This window comes from Oncorhynchus kisutch, linkage group LG25, assembly GCF_002021735.2.
Source record: "Oncorhynchus kisutch isolate 150728-3 linkage group LG25, Okis_V2, whole genome shotgun sequence".
NCBI lineage: Eukaryota > Metazoa > Chordata > Actinopteri > Salmoniformes > Salmonidae > Oncorhynchus > Oncorhynchus kisutch.
Window position 1 is genome coordinate 363,780 of NC_034198.2, and position 27,727 is coordinate 391,506.

The 27,727-nt window shown below is 42.1% G+C and overlaps 1 protein-coding gene across 3 annotated transcripts in view; it reads left to right on the forward strand.

Annotated features, from left to right (window-relative positions):
• LOC109869945 (cadherin-related family member 1) overlaps nt 1-27,727 on the forward strand; it is a 150,570-nt gene that overhangs the window by 112,598 nt on the left and 10,245 nt on the right. For all 3 annotated transcript variants that reach the window (XM_031805225.1, XM_020460268.2, XM_031805226.1), the window contains 2 exons: nt 6,101-6,168; nt 18,746-18,974. In XM_031805225.1, the coding sequence (XP_031661085.1) occupies nt 6,101-6,168; nt 18,746-18,974 (297 nt within the window). The remainder of the gene's footprint in view (nt 1-6,100; nt 6,169-18,745; nt 18,975-27,727) is intronic.

A 27,727-nucleotide genomic window follows, 5' to 3' on the forward strand; every position in this document is an offset into this window, starting at 1 on the left:
AGGTAAATGCTGCCAGTAGATGCCATTGTTTCAAGTAAGCCTAGCTTGTGCATCACTATCACTAGCTAAAAGGGTAAAAATCAAAGGGCGAGCACAGAGCGTGATTGTTCTAGTTTGGTACAGTCAGCTTGTGAAGTTGCTTGAGCCATTCACAATCCAACTTCAATTTGACAACCAGTCGCTGTCTGATGTGCTGCTGTGCCTTCTCAAACTTGAGGCACAATACTGTTGGAAAACAGTTGGCACAGGTCCTCCAGAAGCCACTGCTTGAGTGCTTTGCATGCATACTGAATCCTCTGACAGACAACTTTACTTCAACCCCTGCAGCAACTTGCCTGATGGACGCAAGTGTGTTTCGCTCAACAGAGATGGACACTAATGAGGGAAACAGTATTTTCTACTTCAGAAAATCAAAGTACAGCCGTTGAGCAGCAGGACCCCAGAAATATGCTCGCATGAAAGATTCCGCAAGCATCTCGACCACAGTGCTTCAGAAATATAGCTTTCTTGCATCGAAGATTGTGTCTGAGGGTCACCTGGCAGGGCATTATGTGCCCCGTGTGAGCTGTGGAAATACCTGGAAGAGGTGAAGGAGGGCATGTTTACAGTGTCAGCAGATCTGGCAGGCAAGGATGGCTGTTAATCCTAAACTGTGCCCTGTGGTGCTGGATCTGGTTTCTGCCCCTGCATCCCAAGTGTTCGTGGAGAAAATATTCTCTGTCTGTGGATAACTGTCATCAGGCCTGGAGAAACCTAACGACCACCTCTCTGGTACGCAGAGTCTTCTTGAAGATAAACCAAAAAAATCTTGTTTGATTGAAGAGAAACAGACACAAGCTGGCTGGCTCAGATCCAATCAATTCCAAGTTTATTGGTCTCGTACACAGATTTGCAGGTGTTTTCCAACAGTGGAGTAATAATCAATAATAATCATAATCCCAACATTTTTAAGAAATATCAGAACGAGCACTGTCAGTCTGTAATATAAATAAATACACAGTGCCTTCGGAATGTATTCTGACCCCTTGACTTTTTCCACATTTTGTTAATTGACAGCCTTAATCTAAAATGGATTAAATAAATACAAATCCTCAGCGATATACACACAATACCCCATAATGACAAAGCGAAAACATGATTATAGAAATGTTTTCAAATGTATAAAACAGATACCTTATTTACATAAATATTCAGACCCTTTGCTATGAGCCTATATTGAAATCAGAGGCATTCTATTTCCATTGATCATTGTTACGAATCCTTTTTGGCCCGACAGTCTAGGGGGGATGGTAATGCGACCCGTAACATAACTCATGCAAATTATAAGTGACAAAGTAAAAGTGTGAACGAAATAACCACGACAACTGAAATCTACCGTCAAACTCAAGGTTTATTTGTAAACACACGGTAATTGGGGGAGCAGGAAAAGGGGCTGAGCTGGACCCAAGGAAAGAAACAATAAGTATTTAAAACACCCCTAAGCTAGACTAGCCTACTTTAACAGCTAACTAACCAAAAATACAGTGGGTGGTCCGCCCAGTTCTAACTAGTGTATTTAACAAAGTCTACCTACGGGTAGTGTATGCCCATGGGCGACTTGTCTTGGTTTCCCCTTTTCCCACCAGCAAACAAACACCATAACCAAAAACAATACTCACAGGTGATGACAAAGTGCTGTGGAGGTACTCAAACAAAAGAGAGGTTAATACATAAAGAGAGTGAAACACAGAGACCTACAGACATGGCATTTACAGAGAGATTGAGCTCTTGAGCAAACAACTGAAAGGGTTTTTAAACCAAGGGAAAGGAACTGTGATTGGGTAGGAAACAGGAGGAGGTGTGTCTTCTGATTGATGATTGATTGTTGACTGATTGGGGAGTGATGATTTTCACCTGTGAGGGGAGAAGGAGAGAAAAGAACACAGGATACACACACAGGATACTGGTATCCATAACAGGTACGTACCTTTTATGAAGAGAAAAGAACACAGGATACCTGTATCCGTAACAATCATCCTTGATGTTTCTACAACTTGGAGACCACCTGTGGTAAATTCAATTGATTGGACATGATTTGGAAAGGCACACACCTGTCTATATAAGGTTGCACAGTTGACAGTGCATGTCAGAGCAAAAACCAAGCCATAGGTCAAAGGAATTGTCCATAGAGCGCCGAGACACTATTCAGTTGAGGCACAGATCTGGGGAAGGGTACCAAAAAATATCTGCAGCAAGAACACAATGGCTTCCATCATTCTTAAATGGAAGAAGTTTGGAACCACCAAGACTCTTCTTAGTGTCCGCCAGGCAAACTGAGCAACCGGGAAGAAGGGCCAGGGAGGTCAGGGAGGTTACCAAGAACCCAATGATCACTCTGACAGGGCTCCAGAGTTCCTCTGTGGAGATGGCAGAACCTTCCAGAAGGACAACCAACTCCGCAGCACTCCAACAATCAGGCCTTTGTGGTAGAGTGGCCAGATGCAAGCCACTCCTCAGTAAAAGGCACATGACAACGCGCTTGGAGTTTTCCAAAAGCCACCTAAGACTCTCAGATCATGAGAAACAAGATTCTCTGGTCTGATGTAACCAAGATTAAACTCTTGTGTCTGAATGCAAAGTGTCATGTCTGGAGGAAACCTGGCACCATCCCTATGGTGAAGCTTGGGAGTGGCAGCATCATGCTTTGGGGATGTTTGTCAGTGGCAGGGACTGGGAGACTAGTCAGGATCGAGGAGAAGATGAACAGAGCAAAGTACAGAGATCCTTGATGAAAATCCGCTCCAGAGTGCTAAGGACCACAGACTGGGGTGAAGGTTCACTTTCCAACAGCAAAATGACCCTAAGCACACAACAAAGACAACACAGGAGTGGCTTTGGGACAAGTGTCTGAATGTCTTTGAGTGGCCCAGCCAGAGCTCGAACTTGAACATCTCTGGAGAGAACTGAAAATAGCTGTGCAGCAACGCTCTGCATCCAACCTGACAGAGCTTGACAGGATCTGCAGAGAAGAATGGGTGAAACTCTCCAAATACAGGTGTGCCAAGCTTGTAGTGTCAATGCAAAAGGTGCTTCAACAAAGTACAGAGTAAAGTGCTAGAATACTTATGTAAATGGCAGATGTTTTTTTCTAAATTAGCCAAAATTTCAAATAACCTATTTTTGCGTTGTCATGTGTTATTGTGTGTAGATTGATGGAGGGAAAAAAGCAATTTAATACATTTTAGAACAATGCTGTAACCTAACAGAATTTGGAAAAAGTCCAGGGATCTGCACAATATATATATATATATATATATCTCTCTCATGGTGTTTTATAGACAGTATGGACAGTATATGAATAGAAAAGGTGTGTACTGCAGCAGTAGTTATATAGGATACACCATGACTAGAATACAAATATAAATTGAGTTAAACAGTATATAAACATGATTAAAATGACCGGTGTTCAAAGACTATGTCCATAGGGCAGCGGTCTCTAAGGTGCAGAGTAGAGTTCCCGGGTTGCAGCTGGCTAGTAACAGTGATTAAGTTTCAGGGCAGGGCACTGGGCAGAGATTGGATAGGGGTGACTGTTTAACAGTCTGATGGCCTGGAGAATTAAGCTGTTTATCTGACTCTCGGTCCCAGCTTTGGTACATTTGTATTGTCTCCGCCTTCTACATGGAAGAGGAGTGAACAGGACATGGCTCAGGTGGCTGAGGTCCTTGAAGATCTTGCCCTTCCTGTGACACCGGGTGCTATAGATGTCCTGGAGGGCAGGCAGTGCAAGCAGGTGATGCGTTGGCCTGACCGCACCACCCTCTGGAGGCCCTGCAATTGCCCTAACAGGTCGTGATACAGCCTGACAGGATGCTCTCAATTGTGCATCATGAGGTTCTTACGGGCCAAGCCAAATTGCATCTGCCTCCTGTATTTGAATAGGCACTGTTGCATCTTCTTCACCACACTGTCTGTGTGAAGAGATCATTTCAGGTCATCAGTGATGTGCACGCACATGAACTTGAAACTTTTTACCCTCTTCACTGCGGCCCCATCCTTGTGGATGGGAAGGTGCTCTCTCTGCCGTCCCCTGTAGTCCACGATCAGCTCCTTCATTTTGTTGACGGTGGGTGAGAGGTTATTTTCTTAGCACCACTCCGCCAGGGCTCTCACCTCTCTGTAGCTTGTCTCATCGTTGTTGGGAATCAGGCCGACCACTGTAGTGTCGTAAGCAAACTTGAGTTGGGGACGTACGTAGCCACACAATCATGGGTGAACAGGGAACACAGGAGGGGGCTGAACACGCACCTCTGTGGAGCCTGAAAATGCTTTTTAGTCACCATCGATCCATGTTTCAGTTTCGTTTTGTTTTGTCCGTATTACACACACACCTGGTTTCTATTACATATCACGTTCCTTATTTACCCTCTGGCATACATTCCTGTTCTGTCCGCGATTGTTTGTCGTTAGTGGTGTTATGTGCTAGTGTCTTTGTATGTTCCTATTTGGAATTTTGCTTGATATTCTGAGTGAACTCCGTTATGTTACTCAATACCTGTGTCCTGCGCCTGACTCCGCTATAACTCTGCACCCAATCGCTGACACTCAGTGGTGCGCAGGTCACCCAATTGCTAATAACCCATCCGCAACCACCCGACTATATGTGATAAAGGGAAAATCTGAGACCCGCACACGACCCTAACCTTTTATATAGAACATGCTCTGTAGGCTGCAGCCTTTCTTGGGCCTTATTTAGATGTGTTTCTGCTTATAATTTTGGTTTAAATTTGGTCAACTTGATACATGCAGCTTCTCTTCTGTCATATGTTTCCCTAGAAGATTAAAGAAACCTTTACTCAACAATAATGTAATACATTTATAGAAGGAATGCCTCAATCTAGTTTGCATCAGTAAAGTTCTCTGTCATCTCTGATTCTTTTGCGGAGCGGTGAGAAAATGTAAAAAAACAACAACAAAAAGATTTTACATGCAAAATGTCCAAATGACATCAGTTTGACCTGTTGTCAGGAAATAGATAGCTGTGAAAACAACCAACGTGTTTCTGATTAGATTTCAGTTTTGCTTGGGTGTATATTTTATGCGGTTGAAATACTATCAGCTTTTATTACACTGATAAAGATAGAACCTCTACAGATGGTAACTAATTGCGCATTCACATTGTCTGAAGATACTGAAAGAAAGAAATCATACACAATGTATACAACAGTGTATAATTTTACTTAAAAAAATGCTTAATTCTGCAGGAAAATATGAAAGCTATGTGAAAGTTTATAGAACTACAGTCCATGTTCAGATTTCAGTTTCCATTTATCCCATCTGAACAGTAGGCTACAGTTCGCTTGACGTGCCTGAAGTCCCAACCTTGTGACTGACGAATTTGTTTAGCACCTCACAATCATCAGACATAACACAGCCAGCACTGCTATCATCCTCTTTTACCACTTCACCAAATCTTTCCCAAACCTGGCCTTCCTTCTCTTTAATTTCAACTCACAGCTTTTCTTTTATTGAATTAAACTCCGACCATGTCCTTTTTGCCTCCATGGATCAACTTACCTTTTTCTGGAACATTTGCCGATTGGCGTGTAGGCTATTTGGCACGGATACAGTCAGGCATGCCAAAAGAATTATAGGCCTACAACACATATTGTAAATGGCTCCTAGCTTCCCATGCAGAGGCTACTTTCTGTCCCTAACACTGAAACTAAATAATACAAAAACTAAATAGAAATGTTTTTATGCAACACTAAACTAAATAAAAACAACTAAATCACCTCTGAAAACAAACTGAAACTAAATAGAAATCTAAAAACGAATAGAAATAAAAAAACAAATATAAAATTCCCAAACTATAATACCCTTGCTTCACAGTGTAGGTGACCATGTTATTGTCTACCTTGATTAGGGGATTTAGGAGTCAATACTGTTTCTACTCATTCCTTTCAGGATATGGAATTGAAAGAAATCATTATAGAAACTTAGAGGGAATATTTAATTCAATGCTAATTGTTTTAATCTGTCAAACGTTGGTGTCTAATCAAATAGATGTTTTGTGTTCTTTGTCTCTCTCTCTCTCTGTCTCTCTCTCTCACACACATAGGCAACAGATCCAGATTCAGGCTTTTGGGGAGAAGTCAAGTACTCAATCTATGGCTCAGGGGCTGACTTGTGAGTAGTCTCTCTCTCTCATATATTATATATATTTTTATATATCCGTGGAGTGATTGTCAATAAAGAGCCCTGGATTCAGTAGATATACTAGTTGTTGAGGATCCAGCTGACCAGAATAAACCCCTTACATGACATTAGTGGGCGACGTAAACTATTTATCAATACGGAGAAGAATACGCCCAGGCTCACCGCACAAAATAGCCCTTGTCTGGTATGAAAATGACAAAGTAGAGGGTTATTTTTATTATAGGAACATCTAAGATTTTGCCATGAGTGTTAATAAATAGATAAATAAATTAAGACTTGTGGTTATGCTGAACCAATGATGATGAAACAAATAATGTATGTAAGGTAGCTCAAATGAACCTGAACTAAAAATAATGGTTCACTTTGAGGCCAACTCAAATTCAACCAGTATGTTAAACCGTAAGGTGCTGGCAGAGATGCTCTCAATGAGTGAGCACTCAAGTGGGCTAAAGTAGATATCTCACTGTAAGCTGTGGATAATTGCAGTGGCATTACATTTCCATTATTCTCTTTTTATAGTTGAACATACCACCTTTATTGTGCATTCACATAAGCTTACTAGCCTGTCTGAGGATGTGCTTGTATTTTCATTCTGCTCTCTTTTATTAGATTTCAAACAGAGCCCAGTGTAAAACAAATGGCAAAATACTCAAAAGTAATTGAAATACATATTTCAAATACATTTTTCCACACCTTTTTTTTCTTCACACTTTTTCACACCACATTCCAAACTGTGCCCGTCAAGACAATGTGCTGTAGGACGTTGGTACCCAGCCAGGCTCCAAGACAATGTGCTGTAGGATGTTGGTGCCCAGCCAGGCTCCAAGACAATGTGCTGTAGGATGTAAGGGAATACCCCCCTGAAATGGACAAAAATGAATAGGGACTTATTGGCACCGTACAAAACATATACACGATGTACAATACCACTCAAATGGACGTTGTTTCATTAAAAACCTATTGCAAATGCCATATGGAAAATGCCAAGTGTCACAAAGCAAAAATCCAATAGATGGCGAGTACAATCCACGGTAAATGTTCAGATTGCAAATGCACATCAAATCAAGAACCAAGGGTCACATTTTTTACACTTGATTTTTTATTTATTTTTTACTTATCACCCCCTTAAAAAAAGTGCTTTCTGGACCGTTCTTTGAAATTCTTTCGATTTCTTTTCTCTCAATTAAGAACTGTATGAACATACTTTAGTCATATATTTTTTAATTGTCCATAAGGCATATGTTTTGTCAATTTGCAATATGATTTCAAAGGAAGTTAAATGTCGAAGTCAAAAGTCAGTGAACCATTGCCAAATGGCATAAGAAATATCCAAATGCAACATGAAGGTATTGAAAGTGCCAAATCAGGATGTTATGTCCATTTGTCATGTACGATCATAGGAAGTCAGTTTCCAAACCCAAAAGTCAGTTAGAATCCATCCTCAAGGTGTTTTTCTAATATCTAATCGATAATATATCAGTCGGGACAATTCGTTTTTCACTCTGACCGATTGGAGTAATGGCTACCTCTGTATTTTACGCGAGAATCTCTCTCGGAGCCACCATGTGACCACTTACGCAATGTGGCTGCCTACGGCTATTCTTCAACAGAAATGCGTAAAACTACGTCACAATGCTGTAGACACCTTGGGGAATACGTAGAAAGCATAAGCTCGTTGATGGTACATTCACAGCTGAATAGGGAGTCATTGGAACGCAGCGCTTTCAAAACCTGGGGCACTTCTGGATTGGATTTTTCTCAGGCTTTCGCCTGCAACATCAGTTCTGTTATACTCAGACAATATCTTTACAGTTTTGGAAACGTTAGTGTTTTCCATCGAAAGCTGTCAAATGTATACATATTCTAGCATCTTTTCCTGACAAAATATCCCGTTTAAAACGAGAACGTTTTTTTCCCAAAAAAATGAAAATACTGCCCCCTAGCACCAAGAGGATAACAGAACTGATATTGCAGGCGAAAGCCTAAGAAAAATCCAATCAGGAAGGGACTCATGTTTTGAAACCGTTGTGTTCCTATGTACCCCTATTGGCCACTGAAAGGGATATCAACCAGATTCCTTTTTCTACGTATTCCCTAAGGTGTCTACAGCATTGTGACGTAGTTTCACGCCTTTATGTTGAAGAATGAGCGTGAACTGCTACATTGCGTAAATGGCCAGCTGAGGGCTCCGAGTGATTCTTGTGTAAAAGACCGAGGTAGTCATTTTTCCTCTCGCTCCTACTGAAAAGCCAACCGTCCCGGTTGATATATTATCAAATAGATATTTGTAAAACACCTTGAGGATTGATTATAAAAAACATTTGCCATGTTTCTGTCTATATTATGGATATAATTAGATTTTTTTTTAAGCATTGTCGTGACCGCTATTTCCGGCTGATTTCTGAACATATCGTGATATGCAAACGGAGGAATTTTGGGTATAAAAATAATCTTTATGGAACAAAAGGAACATTTGCTGTCTAACTGGGAGTCTCGTCAGTGAAAACATCCGAAGATCATCAAAGGTAAACGGTTAATTGGCCGAACTTCTTCATTACACAAAGGAATAACCTCAACCAATTTCTAAAGACTGACATCCAGTGGAAGCGATAGGAACTGCAAGAAGGTCCCTTAGAAATCTGGATATTTAATGAAAGTCCATTGAAAGGAGAGTGACCTCAAAAAAAAAATCTGGATGTTTTTTTCCTCTGGGTTTCGCCTGCTAAATAAGTTCTGTTATCTTCTTGACGCACCCATCCCGTTAGCGGGATCATTGTCATCAACATCCACTGAATTGCAGAGCTCCAAATTCAATTACAAAAAATATTTATTTTCATGAAATCACAAGTGCAATATAACAAAACACAGCTTGGCTTGTTGTTAATCCACCTGGTGTGTCAGATTTCAATAAAGCTTTTCGGCAAAAGCATAAGAGGCGTTTATGTAAGAACATCTCTCTCAGTAGACAAAATATTACAAACAGCTAGCAGCCAAGTAGATTGGTCACGGAAGTCAGACAACAATCAATTAAAATCACTTACCTTTGATCTTTGGATGTTTGCACTCACGAGACTCCCAGTTACACAATAAATGTTCCTTTTATTTAAAGATTATTTTTATATCCAAAATACCTCCATTTGTTTGGCGCGTTATGATCAGAAATCCACAGGCTCGAGCGTCATGACATTGCAGACACATTCCATATAGTGTCCGCAAAGTGCGTAGAAAGTCAAATGTTTTTTATAATCAATCCTCAGGTTGTTTTTACAATATATAATCGATAATATGTCAACCGGAATGTAGCTTCTTCCATAGGAGAGAGAGAGAAAATGACTGTTGCGCATAAAAAACTCTGCTGGCACCCAGCCATCAACTGACGCAATGGGTTCTTTCTCGCTCATTTTTCAAAATAAAAGCCTGAAACTCTGTCTAAAGACTGGTCACAGCTTGAGGAAGCCATAGAAAAAGGAATATAGTTGATATCCCTTTAAATGGAGGCGAGGCATCCAATGGAACAGAGCTTTCAGGAAAAACAGCACTTCCTTGTTGGATTTTCCTCAGATTTTTGCCTGCAATATCAGTTCTGTTATACTCACAGACAATATCTTGACAGTTTTGGAAACTTTAGTGTTTTCTATCCCAATCTGACAATTATATGCATATTCTAGTTTCTGGGCCTGAGAAATAGGCAGCTTCAAATGGGTACGTTTTTTAGACAAAAATGAAAATACTGTCCCCTACACTCAAGAATTTAAACTCACAGACATGATTCAAACAGTTTTAGAAACTTCAGAGTGTTTTCTATCCAAATCTACTAATAATATGCATATCTTATCTTCTGGGGATGAGTACCAGGCAGTTGAATTTGGGCATGCATTTCATCCGGACGTGAAAATACTGCCCCCTGTCACCAAGAAGTTAAGCAATGGCTTTTTTCCAGCCACTCTGTGAAGTGTACGGCTTAAAGTGGTCCTATGGACAGATTCTCCAATCTCCGCTGTGGAGCTTTGCAGCTCATTCAGGGTAATCTTTGGTCTCTTTGTTGCCTCTCTGATTAATGCCCTCCTTGCATGGTCCATGAGTTTTGGTTGGCGGCCCTCTCTTGGCAGGTTTGTTGTGGTGCAATATTCTTTCCATTTTTAATAATGGATTTAATGGTGCTCTGTGGGATGCTCAAAGTTTCTGATATTTTCTCATAACCCAACCCTGATCTGTACTTCTCCACAACTTTGTCCCTGACCTGTTTGGAGAGCTCATTGGTCTTCATGGTGCCGCTTGCTTGGTGGTGCCCCTTGCTTAGTGGTGTTGCAGACTCTGGGACCTTTCAGATCAGGTGTGTGTATATATCCTGAGATCATGTGACAGATCGTGTGACACTTAGATTGCACACAGGTGGACTTTATTAAACTAATTATGTGACTTCTGAAGGTGCACCAGATATTACGTAAAGGCTTCATAGCAACAGGCCATCCGATTTGACACACTGAACTCTATCTGACAAGTAGTTGGTGAACCAGGCAAGGCAGTCATTTGAGAAACCAAGGCTGTTGAGTCTGCCAATAAGAATATGGTGATTGACAGAGTCAAAAGCCTTGGCCAGGTCAAAGAAGACTGCTGCACAGAATTGTCTTTTATCGATGGCGGTTATAATATCGTTCAGGACCTTGAGTGTGGCTGAGGTACACCCATGACCAGCTCGGAAATTGGATTGCACAGTGGAGAAGGTGTGGTGGGATTCAAAATGGTCAGTTATCTGTTTGTTAACCTCTCTGGGGTAGGCGGGACGCTTGCGTCCCACATGGCCAATAGCCAGGGAAAATGCAGGGCTCCAAATTGAAATACAATTCTATAAAAATCTAACTTTCATTAAATTAGACATGCAAGACAGCAAATTAAAGCTACACTCGTTGCGAATCCAGCCAACATGTCAGATTTCAAAAAGGCTTTTTGGTGAAAGCATAAGATGCTATTATCTGATGGTAGCACAACAGTAAACAATGAGAAAGTACCATATTTCAACTCTGCAGGCGCGACACAAAACGCAGAAATAATATATTAATCATGCCTTACCTTTGACACGCTTCTTTTTTTGGCACTCCTATATGTCCCATAAACATCACAAATGGTCCTTTTGTTCGATTAATTCCGTCAATATATATTCAAAATGTCCATTTATTTGGCGCCTTTGATCCAGAAAAACACTGCTTCCAACTTACGCAACGTCGCTACAAAATATCTCAAAAGTTACCTGTAAACTTTGCCAAAACATTTCAAACTACTTTTGTAATACAACTTTAGGTATTTCTAAACGTATATAATCGATCAAATTTAAGACTGGATGATCTGTGTTCAATACAGGAAAAAAAAACTGGCTCTACTTTTCTGGATATGCACCTCTATCAAAAGGTACACATGAAATTACGTTAGTTCTGAACTATGGTACTTCTTCATTACACGAAGGAAAAACCTCAACCAATTTCTAAAAACTGGTGACATCCAGTGGAAGCGGTAGGAACTGCAGGTAAGTCGATTAGATTTCTGGATTCCCCATGAAATCATATTGAAAAGACAGTGACTTCAAATTTTTTTTTATCTGAATGGTTTGTCCTCGGGGTTTCGCCTGCTAAATAAGTTCTGTTGTACTCACAGACATGATTCAAACAGTTTTAGAAACTTCAGAGTGTTTCCTATCCAATACTAATACGCATATATTAGGATCTGGGACAGAGTAGGAGGCAGTTCAGTTTGGGCACGCTATTTATCCAAAAGTGAAAATGCTGCCCCCTACCCCAAACAGGTTAACTTGGCTTTCGAAGACTTTAGAAAGACAGGGCAGGATGGATATAGGTCTGTAACAGTTTGGTGCTAGAGTGCCACCACCTTTGAACAGGGGGATGACCTTGGCAGCTTTCCAATCTTTGGGAATCTCGAACGATATGAAAGAGGTTGAACTGACTAGAAATAGGGGTTACAACAATGGAGGTGGATAATTTTAGAAAGAGAGGGTCCAGATTGTCTAGCCCAGCTGATTTCTACGGGTCCAGGTTTTGCAGTTCTTTCAGAACATCTGATCTCTGGATTTGGGTGAAGGAGAAGCTGGGGAGGCTTGGGCAAGCAACTGCGGGGGGTGCAGAGCTGTTGGCCGGGGATGGGGTAGCCAGGAGGAAAGTATGGCCATCCGTAGAGAAATGCTTATTGAAATTCTCGATTATCGTGGATTTATCGGTTGTGACTGTTTCCTAGCCTAGTTTCCTCTCCATGGTCTTTACAGTGTCCCATAACTTTTTGGAGTTAGAGCTACAGGATGCAAATTTCTGTTTGAAAAAGCTAGCCTTAGGAAAGCTAACTGACTATGTGTATTGGTTCCCGACTTCCCTGAAAAGTTGCGCATCGTGGGGATTATTCGATGCTAGTGCAGTACGCCACAGGGTGTGTTTGTGCTGGTCGAGGGCAGTCAGGTCTGGAGTGAACCAAGGGCTATATCTGTTCTTAGTTCTACATTATTTGAACGGGGCATGCTTATTTAAGATGGTGAGGAAATGACTTTTAAAGAACATCCAGGCATCCTCTACTGATGGGATGAGGTCAATATCCTTCCAGGATACCCAGGCCAGGTCGCAGAAGTGTTTTAGGGAGCATTCAACAGTGATGAGGGGTGGTCGTTTGACCGCGGACCCATAACGGATGCAGGCAAAGATCGCTGAGATCCTGATTGGAAACAGCAGAGGTATATTTGGAGGTCAAGTTGGTCAGGATAATATCTATGAGGGTGCCCATGTTTACAGATTTAGGGTTGTACCTTGTGGGTTCCTTGATAACGTGTGTGAGATTGAGGGCATCTAGCTTAGATTTTAGGACGCCTGGGGTGTTAAGCATATCCCAGTTTAGGTCTCCTAACAGAACGAACTCTGAAGATGCATGAGGGGCAATCAATTCATATATGGGGTCCAGGGCACAGCTGGGAGCTGAGGGAGGTCTATAACAGGCGGCAACAATAAGATCATTATTTCTGGAGAGATTCATTTTTTAAATTAGAATCTCGAACTGTTTGGGAATAGAAAGTTTAACCCTTTCAGTAGCAAGGATAGAAGAAACACCTGCAACTAGATCCCCACATTCTGGTCTTGACAAGATTTTTTTTTAACTGTTGGAGTTTCTCTTCTGCACTGTTCAACCAATCCAGTAAATGTGGCAGAGGAGTTAAGATGGAGTGTTGTCTTGTTAACTCTTTTAAGATAGGGGGCAGCATTCTCACTTTTGGATGATGGGCTCATGAGACCTGTTTGAATCAGTAGTCTGGCATAGTGCCTTGGTCTCATGACGCGCGCTCCCGACAGAGCTACCTCTCGTTCCAGTGCTTTTCTTCAGATATAGGAATTCTCCGGTTGGAACATTATTGATGTTTTATGTTAAAAACATACTAAAGATCGATTTCATACATCGTTTGACATGTTTCTAAAGGACTGTAACGGACCTTTTCTAGTTTGTCTGGACGAAGTTCCTGCGCCTCATGAAGATGTATTACTGGGCTGAACACGCTAACAAGTGTCAATTTGATAATAAATGATGGACTTTATGGAACTTCATGGAACAAATCAGTAATTTGTCGAACTGGGAGTGCCTTCTGATAAAGATCATCAAAGTTAAGTGAATAATTATAGTGTTATTTCTAACTTCTGTTGACTCCAAAATGGCGGATATTTCTCTGGCTGAATTGGGTACTGAGCGCCGTTCTCAGATTATGCTTTTTCCGTAGTTAAAAAAAAAATATCTGACACAGCGGTTGCATTAACCTCTTACGTCGACCCGAGACGCAACTGTCTCATCTAGCCATCAGCAAATGCAAATGCGCTACGCCAAATGCTAATAGCACTCGTTAAAACTCAAACGTTCATTAAAACACACATGCAGGGTAGTGAATTAAAGCTACACTCGTTGTGAATCTAGCCAACAAGTCAGATTATTAAAATGCTTTTCGGCGAAAGCATGAGAAGCTATTATCTGATAGCATGCAACACCCCGAAATACCTGAATGCGACGTAAACAAAAGATTTCACGTAGCCGGCGCTACACAAATAGCAGAAATAAAATATAAAACTTTCATTACCTTTGACGAGCTTCTTTGTTGGCACTCCTATATGTCCCATAAACATCACTTTTGGGTCTTTTTTTCGATTAAATCGGTCCATATATACCCAAAATAGCCATCTATGGAAACTGTGTGATTCAGAAAAAAACAGTTTGAAAACGCTACGTCATTAAAATTAAAAAAGTCGACGATAAACTTTCACAAAACACTTCGAAATACTTTTGTAATCCAACTTTAGGTATCAGTAAACGTTAATAATCAATCAAATTGATCACGGGGCGATGTGTATTCAATAGCTCCACGATTTCAAATCATCTTCCAAAATCTGTCTTCCAAACCTTCCTGTCGGAGACCGGATGGAAAGTGCTCTCTCTAGTATGTTTGACCAAGAAACAAAGGCACCGGAAATGACGAGACTGGCGACATCGTGTGGAAGCTGTAGGAATTGCAATCTCGGCCCCATGTAATTTAGTTTCCATTCAACAATGCATGCAAGTGGCGCATTGATACTTTTTTCAGTGACCAGATTTTCTTGCGCTTTTCGATGAAACACACGCTCTGTTATAGTCACAGCCGTGATTTAACCAGTTTTAGAAACGTCAGTGTTTTCTATCCACACATACTAATCATATGCATATACTATATTCCTGGCATGAGTAGCAGGACGCCGAAATGTTGCGCGATTTTTAACAGAATGTTCGAAAAAGTAGGGGGTCGACTTAAGAGGTTTTAACGTCCGAAAGCGGAAGTGACGTCACAGGTTCTCTATTCAATTTTCACTTCAAACCGGAACATCCGGTTATTGCCATCCCTGCAGAAGCTAGTTGAAAAGATACAGGTTGAACTGTTGAAAAAAAAAGGCTATTATATCATCTGGTATGTTTCCTTCTTTTTTAGGACCATATATTTATAGATTCTTCTTCACAGAACAAATACAACTACATTGACTTTCAAGGAGTTATACTTTCAGACAGAATTATCCAACTTTCCTGTGACATACTGTTAACATCTCAAATCAAATCATATTGGTCACATAAACATGTTTAGCAGATTTTATTGAGGGTGTAGCGAAATGCTTGTGCTTCTAGCTCCGACAGTGCAGTAATATGTAACAATTATACAATTTATACCCAATACACACAAATCTAGTAAAGGAATGGAATTAAGATTAATTAATTTGTCCATTAAAATAACATCAAATTGATCAAGTCCTCAACTGGCAGCTTCAGTACATAGTACCCGCAAACACCAGTCTCAACGTCAACAGTGAAGAGGCGACTCCGGGATGCTGGCCTTCTAGGCAGAGTTGCAAAGTAAAAGCTCAGACTGGCCAATAAAAATAAAATATTAAGATGGGCAAAATAACACTGGACAGAGGAACTCTGCCTAGAAGGCCAGCATCCCTGAGTCGCATCTTCACTGTTGATGTTGAGACTGGTGTTTGCCGGTACTATTTAATGAAGCTGCCAGTTGAGGACTTGTGAGGCGTCTGTTTCTCAACCTAGACACTCTAATGTACTTGTCCTCTTGCTCAGTTGTGCACCGGGGCCTCCCACTCCTCTTTCTATTCTGGTTAGATACAGTTTGAGCTGTTCTGTGAAGGGAGTAGTACACAGCGTTGTACGAGATCTTCAGTTTCATGGCAATTTCTCGCATTAATTTCTCAGAACAAGAATAGACTGACGAGTTTCAGAAGAAAGGTCTTTGTTTCTGGCAATTTGGAGCCTGTAATCGAACCCACAAAATGCTGATGCATTAGATACACAACTAGTCTAAAGAAGACCAGCTGTATTGCTTCTTTAATCAGAACAACAGTTTTCAGCTGTGCTAACATAATTGCAAAAGGGTTTTCTAATGATCAATTAGCTTTAAAATTATCAACTTGGATTAGCTAACACAACGTGCCATTGGAACACAGGAGTGACAGTTGCTGATAATGGGCCTCTGTACGCATATGTAGATATTCCATAAAAAATCTGCCGTTTCCAGCTACAATAGTCATTTACAACATTAACAAGGACAACAACCACCCGAGCCACTGCCTGTTCACCCCGCTATCATCCAGAAGGCGAGGTCAGTACAGGTGCATCAAAGCTGGGACCGAGAGACTGAAAAACAGCTTCTATCTCAAGGCCATCAGACTGTTAACCAGCCATCACTAACATTGAGTGGCTGCTGCCAACACACTGACTCAACTCCAGCCACTTTAATAATGGGAATTGATGGGAAATGATGTAAAATATATCACTAGCCACTTTAAACAATGCTACCTAATATAATGTTTACATACCCTACATTATTCATCTCATATGTATATGTATATACTGTACTCTTATCATCTACGGCATCTTTATGTAATACATGTATCACTAGCCACTTTAACTATGCCACTTTGTTGACATACTCATCTCATATGTATATACTGCACTCAATACCATCTACTGTATCTTGCATATGCCGCTCTGTACCATCAGTCATTCATATATCTTTATGTACATATTCTTTATCCCCTTACACTTGTGTCTATAAGGTAGTAGTTTTGGAATTGTTAGCTAGATTACTTGTTGGTTATTACTGCATTGTCGGAACTAGAAGCACAAGCATTTCACTACGCTCACATTAAATTAAATTATCTGCTAACCATGTGACAAATAAAAATTTGATTTGATTTACACTGTATTTCTGATCAATTTGATGTTATTGTAGTGGACAACATTTTTTGCTTTTCTTTCAAAAACAAGGACATGTCTAAGTGACCCCAAACTTTTGAAAGGTCGTGTATATACAATAGTATGTGGACACCCCTTCAAATTAGTGGATTCGGGGTGCCAAGTCTAGGTCCAAAAGACGTCTTAACAGTTTCTACCCCCAAGCCATGAGACTCCTGAACATCTAATCATATGGCAACCCAGACTATTTGCATTCCCCCCCCCCCCCCCTTTTATGCTGCTGCTACTCTCTGTTTATTATCTATGTGACTTTAACTCTACCTACATGCACATATTACCTCAACTAACTGGTGCCCCTGCACATTGACTCTGTACTGGTACCCCATAGCCTCGCTATTGTTATTTTACTGTTTCTCTAATTATTTGATCCTTTTTTTTTTTTTTTTTTTTTTTTACTTCTCTATTTTCTACTTATTTTTCTTAACTGCATTGTTGGTTAAAGGCTCATAGTAAGCATTAAACTGTAAGGTCTACAACTGTTACATTTCTATCATGTAAGTGATGGTTATTGTGAAGTGGAAACGTCTAGGGGCAACAACGGCTCAGCCGCAAAGTGGTAGGCCACACAAGCTTGTAACGCCCTAAAAATCATCTGTCCTCGGTTGCAACACTCATTACTGAGTTCGAAACTGCATCTGGAAGCACAAGAACTGTTCGCGATGAGCGTCATGAAATGGGTTTCTATGGCCGAGCAGCTGCAGAAAAGCTTAAGCTCACCATGCGCAATGCCAAGTTTTGGCTGGAGTGTTTTAAAGCTCGCTGCCATTTGACTCTGGAGGAGTGGAAACAAGTTCTCTGGAGTGATAAATCACGCTTCACCATCTGGCAGTCCGACGGACGAATCTGTGTTTGGCGGATGCCAGGAGCACGCTACCTGCCCCAATTCATAGTGTCAACTATAAAGTTTGGTGAAGGAAGAATTATGGTCTGGGGCTGCTTTTCATGGTTCAGGCTAGGCCCCTTAGTTCCAGTGAAGGGAAATCTTAAAGCAACAGCCTTCCCCAAACTGGCAACAGTTTCAGCATGACAATGCCCCCATGCAGAAAGCGAGGTCAATACAGAAATGGTTTATCGAGATCGGTGTGGAAGAACTTGCACAGAGCCCTGACCTCAACCCCATTGAACATCTTTGGGATGAAATGGAACGCAGACTGCGAACCAGGCCTACTCGCCCAGCATCAGCATGGATGGAAGCAAGTTCCTGCAGCAATGTTTCAACACTTAGTGGAAAGCCTTCCCAGAAGAGTGTAGGCTGTTATAGCAGCAAAATGGGGGCCAACCCCACATTAACTTCTTGGATATAGGGGGCGCTCTTTTAATGGCCACGATTTCTGAATGAGATGTTTGACAAGCAGGTTTTCACATACTTTTGGTCATATGTGTGTGTATGTTCCGAATTTTTTTTTTTTCCCCCCCCCAGTTTATTTCAAGTTATTACACGTTTCATGATCTCCAATTTCAGATTACTTTATACAGTGAGTTAGTTACAAAAATCTTAGCTGTTTCAATTTAAAATGAGTTACCCTGCTGACAATTTTTGTTACATTGTAATTGTAATGTACTGTAAACATTCATAATATTTTATATCCCATTTTTTAAGTTTGAAATAGATTAGTTTTTTCAATGTTGTTTATATCATGTTCCTCAACCATAATTAAATAATGACCCAGAAGACAGTTGTCAATTATTTTATAAATGAAAAAACACCCAATATCTTACCCCTCCCCAGGTTTCTGATTCATTCAGCATCCGGCATCATCTACACCCAGCCGTGGGCCAGCCTGGACGCGGAGGTGAAGTCCAAGTATAATTTCTATGTCAAAGCAGAGGACGCAGAGGGCAAGTACAGCCTGGCCGAGGTATTTGTGACAGTGCTGGACCTCAATGATCACCCGCCAGAGTTTAATGAGAACTTCCTGGAGAAGACCATGATCATAGGAGCGCTGGTGAAGATAGAGGTTTGTGTTGCATTCTAACTTCCAGTTTTGAGAAGATTTATCTTTGGGGTATGGCAAAGGTTGATTCGTTTGTAGCAATTACAAGAAAAAGTCCAAAGCCATGCTTTCATGCATTTCTGTGGACAATAATAATATAATTATTTTACATAGCACTTGTCATTACATCGAGAATCTCTAAGACACTAATGCAAAACAAAAACAAATGTAGGGCTCTGGCAGGTCTAGGCGATGGTCTTCCACAGCTGATCAGGTGTTGAGGGAGTTCAGAAAGCTTGAGAAAAGGGAGCATTGATGGTACAGGGAGGGAGAAGCATCAGTCATGTAGTGACAGGCCCAGGGGCCTCATTCATAACCATTGCATAAATTTAACGCTAAATATCTGCATGTGCCACTTCAGAAAAACATTGAGGTTTATAAACGCATGTTTTCCATTATATGTCAGATCTGTTGTGAAATTGTGCACGTGTGAATGAGCATTACAACTCCGCCTGAAACTCCCATCATTCACCTTTTATGGTTACAATAACTTCCTTATTTGCTGTATACTGTGGAAGCATTGGAATTAGGCCAAGACAGTATCTAAGGACATAGCAATGCATGGTGAACATGATCAAATCTCTTTGAAGGGCTTGTCAGAATGTTTTCTATTGTAGTGACATTAGCTGTATCTAAACGTGTCTGAAATACAAAAACAATTGCACATGGTTGTGGACCTGTAAACAGATAGTTTGAATTCCATAATGTTTTGTAGTTACTTTTTCCCGACCCTAAATAGGCTAAGCTGCACTGCCCGCAAATTCTGAAATATTGTCTACTCAGAATTTTTTTTAGACAGTAGACCTACTTAAAGTGGTTGCCTACACACTTCAACTGCCTGTTCACCTGTTAAACTGTACTACATGTTATAAACTGGGCTCCCTTTTGAATGCAAAAAAAACTTGACATTATAATATATAATAGGCACAACGAGAGATGCACATTGTAATTCTACCAGCTCTCAGTCTCACATCAGAATTAGACAATCATCCATGTTTCTCAAATGTCAAATTTCGAAGTGTTGAAGGTTAAGATTAGGCGTTAACTGAGAATTGTTAGGGTTAAGTTCAGGCATTAACTCCAATTTCTTAACGTTAGGCATTAACTATCAAATCAAATCAAATGTATTTATATAGCCCTTCGTACATCAGCTGATATCTCAAAGTGCTGTACAGAAACCCAGCCTAAAACCCCAAACAGCAAGCAATGCAGGTGTAGAAGCACGGTGGCTAGGAAAAACTCCCTAGAAAGGCCAATACCTAGGAAGAAACCTAGAGAGGAACCAGGCTATGTGGGGTGGCCAGTCCTCTTCTGGCTGTGCCGGGTGGAGATTATAACAGAACATGGCCAAGATGTTCAAATGTTCATAAATGACCAGCATGGTCGAATAATAATAAGGCAGAACAGTTGAAACTGGAGCAGCAGCACAGTCAGGTGGAAGTTGAAACTGGAGCAGCAGCATGGCCAGGTGGACTGGGGACAGCAAGGAGTCATCATGTCAGGTAGTCCTGGGGCATGGTCCTAGGGCTCAGGTCAGTTGAAACTGGAACAGCAGCATGGCCAGGTGGACTGGGGACAGCAAGGAGTCATCATGTCAGGTAGTCCTGGGGCATGGTCCTAGGGCTCAGGTCCTCCGAGAGAGAGAAAGAAAGAGAGAAGGAGAGAATTAGAGAACGCACACTTAGATTCACACAGGACACCGAATAGGACAGGAGAAGTCCTCCAGATATAACAAACTGACCCCAGCCCCCCGACACATAAACTACTGCAGCATAAATACTGGAGGCTGAGACAGGAGGGGTCAGGAGACTCTGTGGCCCCATCCGAGGACACCCCCGGACAGGGCCAAACAGGAAGGATATAACCCCACCCACTTTGCCAAAGCACAGCCCCCACACCACTAGAGGGATATCTTCAACCACCAACTTACCATCCTGAGACAAGGCTGAGTATAGCCCACAAAGATCTCCGCCACGGCACAACCCATGGGGGGGGGGGGGGGGCGCCAACCCAGACAGGATGACCACAACAGTGAATCAACCCACTCAGGTGACGCACCCCCTCCAGGGACGGCATGAGAGAGCCCCAGCAAGCCAGTGACTCAGCCCCTGTAATAGGGTTAGAGGCAGAGAATCCCAGTGGAAAGAGGGGAACCGGCCAGGCAGAGACAGCAAGGGTGGTCCGTTGCTCCAGAGCCTTTCCGTTCACCTTCCCACTCCTGGGCCAGACTACACTCAATCATATGACCCACTGAAGAGATGAGTCTTCAGTAAAGACTTAAAGGTTGAGACCGAGTTTGCGTCTCTGACATGGGTAGGCAGACCGTTCCATAAAAATGTAGCTCTATAGGAGAAAGCCCTGCCTCCAGCTGTTTGCTTAGAAATTCTAGGGACAATTAGGAGGCCTGCGTCTTGTGACCGTAGCGTACGTGTAGGTATGTACGGCAGGACCAAATCAGAGAGATAGGTAGGAGCAAGCCCATGTAATGCTTTGTAGGTTAGCAGTAAAACCTTGAAATCAGCCCTTGCTTTGACAGGAAGCCAGTGTAGAGAGGCTAGCACTGGAGTAATATGATCAAATTTTTTGGTTCTAGTCAGGATTCTAGCAGCCGTATTTAGCACTAACTGAAGTTTATTTAGTGCTTTATCCGGGTAGCCGGAAAATAGAGCATTGCAGTAGTCTAACCTAGAAGTGACAAAAGCATGGATTAATTTGTCTGCATCATTTTTGGACAGAAAGTTTCTGATTTTTGCAATGTTACGTAGATGGAAAAAAGCTGTCCTCGAAATGGTCTTGATATGTTCTTCAAAAGAGAGATCAGGGTCCAGAGTAACGCCGAGGTCTTTAACAGTTTTATTTGAGACGACTGTACAACCATTAAGATTAATTGTCAGATTCAACAGAAGATCTCTTTGTTTCTTGGGACCTAGAACAAGCATCTCTGTTTTGTCCGAGTTTAATAGTAGAAAGTTTGCAGCCATCCACTTCCTTATGTCTGAAACACATGCTTCTAGCGAGGGCAATTTTGAGGCTTCACCATGTTTCATTGAAATGTACAGCTGTGTGTCATCCGCATAGCAGTGAAAGTTAACATTATGTTTTCGAATAACATCCCCAAGAGGTAAAATATATAGTGAAAACAATAGTGGTCCTAAAACGGAACCTTGAGGAACACTGAAATTTACAGTTGATTTGTCAGAGGACAAACCATTCACAGAGACAAACTGATATCTTTCCGACAGATAAGATCTAAACCAGGCCAGAACATGTCCGTGTAGACCAATTTGGGTTTCCAATCTCTCCAAAAGAATGTGGTGATCGATGGTATCAAAAGCAGCACTAAGGTCTAGGAGCACGAGGACAGATGCAGAGCCTCGGTCCGATGCCATTAAAATGTCATTTACCACCTTCACAAGTGCCGTCTCAGTGCTATGATGGGGTCTAAAACCAGACTGAAGCATTTCGTATACATTGTTTGTCTTCAGGAAGGCAGTGAGTTGCTGCGCAACAGCCTTCTCTAAAATTTTTGAGAGGAATGGAAGATTCGATATAGGCCGATAGTTTTTTATATTTTCTGGGTCAAGGTTTGGCTTTTTCAAGAGGCTTTATTACTGCCACTTTTAGTGAGTTTGGTACACATCCAGTGGATAGAGAGCCGTTTATTATGCTCAACATAGGAGGGCCAAGCACAGGAAGCAGCTCTTTCAGTAGTTTAGTTGGAATAGGGTCCAGTATGCAGCTTGAAGGTTTAGAGGCCATGATTATTTTCATCATTGTGTCAAGAGATATAGTAGTAAAACACTTGAGCGTCTCTCTTGATCCTAGGTCCTGGCAGAGTTGTGCAGACTCAGGACAACTGAGGTTTGGAGGAATACGCAGGTTTAAAGAGGAGTCCGTAATTTGCTTTCTAATAATCATAATCTTTTCCTCAAAGAAGTTCATGAATTTATCACTGCTAAAGTGAAAGTCATCCTCTCTTGGGGAATGCTGCTTTTTAGTTAGCTTTGCGACAGTATTAAAAAGGAATTTCGTATTGTTCTTATTTTCCTCAATTAAGTTAGAAAAATAGGATGATCGAGCAGCAGTAAGGGCTCTACGGTACTGCACGGTACCGTCCTTCCAAGCTAGTCGGAAGACTTCCAGTTTGGTGTGGCGCCATTTCCGTTCCAATTTTCTGGAAGCTTGCTTCAGAGCTCGGGTATTTTCTGTGTACCAGGGAGCTAGTTTCTTATGAGACATTTTTTTTGTTTTTAGGGGTGCAACTGCATCTAGGGTATTGCGCAAGGTTAAATTGAGATCCTCAGTTAGGTGGTTAACTGATTTTTGTCCTCTGGCGTCCTTGGGTAGGCAGAGGGAGTCTGGAAGGGCATCAAGAAATCTTTGTGTTGTCTGTGAATTTATAGCACGACTTTTGATGTTCCTTGGTTGGGGTCTAAGCAGATTATTTGTTGCAATTGCAAACGTAATAAAATGGTGGTCCGATAGTCCAGGATTATGAGGAAAAACATTAAGATCCACCACATTTATTCCATGGGACAAAACTAGGTCCAGAGTATGACTGTGACAGTGAGTGGGTCCAGAGACATGTTGGACAAAACCCACTGAGTCGATGATGGCTCCGAAAGCCTTTTGGAGTGGGTCTGTGGACTTTTCCATGTGAATATTAAAAAAGATAATGAAAGACCATAACCACCCGAGCCACTGCCTGTTCACCCCGCTATCATCCAGAAGGTGAGGTCAGTACAGGTGCATCAAAGCTGGGACCGAGATACTAAAAAACAACTTCTATCAAGGCAATCAGACTGTTAAACAGCCATCACTAACACAGACAGGCTGCTGTCTATATAAGACTCAAAATCATTGACCACTTTAATAAATTGATCACTAGTGACTTTAGTAATGTTTACATATCTTACATTACTCATCTCATGTATATACTGTATTTTATACCATCTATTGCATCGTGCCTATGTCATTCGGTCATCGCCCATCCGTATATTTGTATGTACATATTCTTATTCCATCCCTTTGAATTTGTGTGTATTAGGTAGTTCTGGAATTTTTAGATTACTTGTTAGATATTACTGCAATTTCGTAACTAGAAGCACGAGCATTTCACTACACTCGCATTAACATCAAACCGGAAAAAATTGTCTACATTAGTAGAGCTAACTGAGGCAATTTGACTGGTAAAGTCATGGGTACATTCGCAATGGCTGCCAGGTATTATGATGCAATAATTTCCACTAATTTTGCATGTTCTATCAACTAATGCTGGATTGACATGGTCATGTAGAATGTTATTTCAAATGATGCTAACTGATGTGACTCATGCAATGGAATGTACACTGCTCAAAAAAATAAAAGGAACTCTTAAACAACACCATGTAACTCCAAGTCAATCACACTTCTGTGAAATCAAACTGTCCACTTAGGAAGCAACACTGATTGACAATAAATTCTGTATGCTGTTGTGCAAATGGAATAGACAACAGGTGGAAATTATAGGCAATTAGCAAGACACCCCTAATAAAGGAGTGGTTCTGCAGGTGGTGACCACAGACCATTTCTCAGTTCCTATGCTTCCTGGCTGATGTTTTGGTCACTTTTGAATGCTGGCGGTGTGTTCACTCTAGTGGTAGCATGAGACGGAGTCTACAACCCACACAAGTGGCTCAGGTAGTGCAGCTCATCCAGGATGGCACAATGCGAGCTGTGGCAAGAAGGTTTGCTGTGTCTGTTAGCGTAGTGTCCAGAGCATGGAGGCGCTACCAGGAGACAGGCCAGTACATCAGGAGACATGGAGGAAGCCGCACGTAGGAGGGCAACAACCCAGCAGCAGGACCGCTACCTCCGCCTTTGTGCAAGGAGGAGCACTGCCAGAGCCCTGCAAAATGACCTCCTGCAGGCCACAAATGTGCATGTGTCTGCTCAAACGGTCAGAAACAGACTCCATGAGGGTGGTATGAGGGCCCGACGTCCACAGGTGGGGGTTGGGCTTACAGCCCAACACCGTGCAGGACGTTTTTCATTTGCCAGAGAACACCAAGAGTGGCAAATTTGCCACTGGCACCCTGTGCTCTTCACAGATGAAAGCAGGTTCACACTGAGCAGATGTGACAGAGTCTGGAGACGCCGTAGAGAACGTTCTGCTGCCTGCAACATCCTCCAGCATGACCGGTTTGGTGGTGGGTCAGTCATGGTGTGGGGTGGCATTTCTTTGGGGGGCCGCACAGCCCTCCATGTGCTCACCAGAGGTAGCCTGACTGCCATTAGGTAACGAGATTAGATCCTCAGACCCCTTGTGAGACCATATGCTGGTGTGGTTGGCCCTGGGTTCCTCCTAATGCAAGACAATGCTAGACCTCATGTGGCTGGAGTGTGTCAGCAGTTCCTGCAAGACGGAGGCATTGATGCTGTGGACTGGCCCGCCCGTTCCCCAGACCTGAATCCAATTGAGCACATCTGGGACATCATGTCTCGCTCCATCCTCCAACGCCACGTTGCACCACAGACTGTCCAGGAGTTGGCGGATGCTTTAGTCCGGGTCTGGGAGGAGATCCCTGAGGAGACCATCCGCCACCTCATCAAATTCATCAAATTTATTTATATAGCCCTTCGTACATCAGCTGATATCTCAAAGTGCTGTACAGAAACCCAGCCTAAAACCCCAAACAGCAAGCAATGCAGGTGTAGAAGCACGGTGGCTAGGAAAAACTCCCTAGAAAGGCCAAAACCTAGGAAGAAACCTAGAGAGGAACCAGGCTATGTGGGTTGGCCAGTCCTCTTCTGGCTGTGCCGGGTAGAGATTATAACAGAACATGGCCAAGATGTTCAAATGTTCATAAATGACCAGCATGGTCGTATAATAATAAGGCAGAACAGTTGAAACTGGAGCAGCAGCACGGTCAGATGGACTGGGGACAGCAAGGAGTCATGTCAGGTAGTCCTGGGGCATGGTCCTAGGGCTCAGGTCCTCCGAGAGAAAGAAAGAGGAGAGAATTAGAGAACACACACTTAGATTCACACAGGACACCGAATAGGACAGGAGATATAACAAACTGACCCTAGCCCCCCGACACACAAACTACTGCAGCATAAATACTGGAGGCTGAGACAGGAGGGGTCAGGAGACACTGTGGCCCCATCCGAGGACACCCCCGGACAGGGCCAAACAGGAAGGATATAACCCCACCCACTTTGCCAAAGCACAGCCCCCACACCACTAGGGGGATATCTTCAACCACCAACTTACCATCCTGAGACAAGGCTGAGTATAGCCCACAAAGATCTCCGCCATGGCACAACCCAAGGGGGGGCGCCAACCCAGACAGGATGACCACATCAGTGAATCAACCCACTCAGGTGACGCACCCCTTCCAGGGACGGCATGAGAGAGCCCCAGTAAGCCAGTGACTCAGCCCCTGTAATAGGGTTAGAGGCAGAGAATCCCAGTGGGATTGTGACCGTAGCGTACGTGTAGGTATGTACGGCAGGACCAAATCAGAGATAGGTAGGAGCAAGCCCATGTAATGCTTTGTAGGTTAGCAGTAAAACCTTGAAATCAGCCCTTGCTTTGACAGGAAGCCAGTGTAGAGAGGCTAGCACTGGAGTAATATGATCACATTTTTTGGTTCTAGTCAGGATTCTAGCAGCCGTATTTAGCACCAACTGAAGTTTATTTAGTGCTTTATCCAGGTAGCCGGAAAGTAGAGCATTGCAGTAGTCTAACCTAGAAGTGACAAAAGCATGGATTAATTTTTCTGCATCATTTTTGGACAAAGTTTCTGATTTTTGCAATGTTACGTAGATGGAAAAAAGCTGTCCTTGAAATGGTCTTGATATGTTCTTCAAAAGAGAGATCAGGGTCCAGAGTAACGCCGAGGTCCTTCACAGTTTTATTTGAGACGACTGTACAACCATTAAGATTAATTGTCAGATTCAACAGAAGATCTCTTTGTTTCTTGGGACCTAGAACAAGCATCTCTGTTTTGTTCGAGTTTAAAAGTAGAAAGTTTGCAGCCATCCACTTCCTTATGTCTGAAACGCATGCTTCTAGCAAGGGCAATTTTGGGGCTTCACCATGTTTCATTGAAATGTACAGCTGTGTCATCCGCATAGCAGTGAAAGTTAACATTATGTTTTCGAATAACATCCCCAAGAGGTAAAATATATAGTGATAACAATAGTGGTCCTAAAACGGAACCTTGAGGAACACTGACATTTACAGTTGATTTGTCAGAGGACAAACCATTCACAGAGACAAACTGATATCTTTCCGACAGATAAGATCTAAACCAGGCCAGAACTTGTCCGTGTAGACCAATTTGGGTTTCCAATCTCTCCAAAAGAATGTGGTGATCGATGGTATCAAAAGCAGCACTAAGGTCTAGGAGCACGAGGACAGATGTAGAGCCTCGGTCCGATGCCATTAAAATGTCATTTACCACCTTCACAAGTGCCGTCTCAGTGCTATGATGGGGTCTAAAACCAGACTGAAGCATTTCGCATACATTGTTTGTCTTCAGGAAGGCAGTAAGTTGCTGCGCAACAGCCTTTTCTAAAATTTTTGAGAGGAATGGAAGATTCGATATAGGCCGATAGTTTTTTATATTTTCTGGGTCAAGGTTTGGCTATTTCAAGAGGCTTTATTACTGCCACTTTTAGTGAGTTTGGTACACATCCGGTGGATAGAGAGCCGTTTATTATGCTCAACA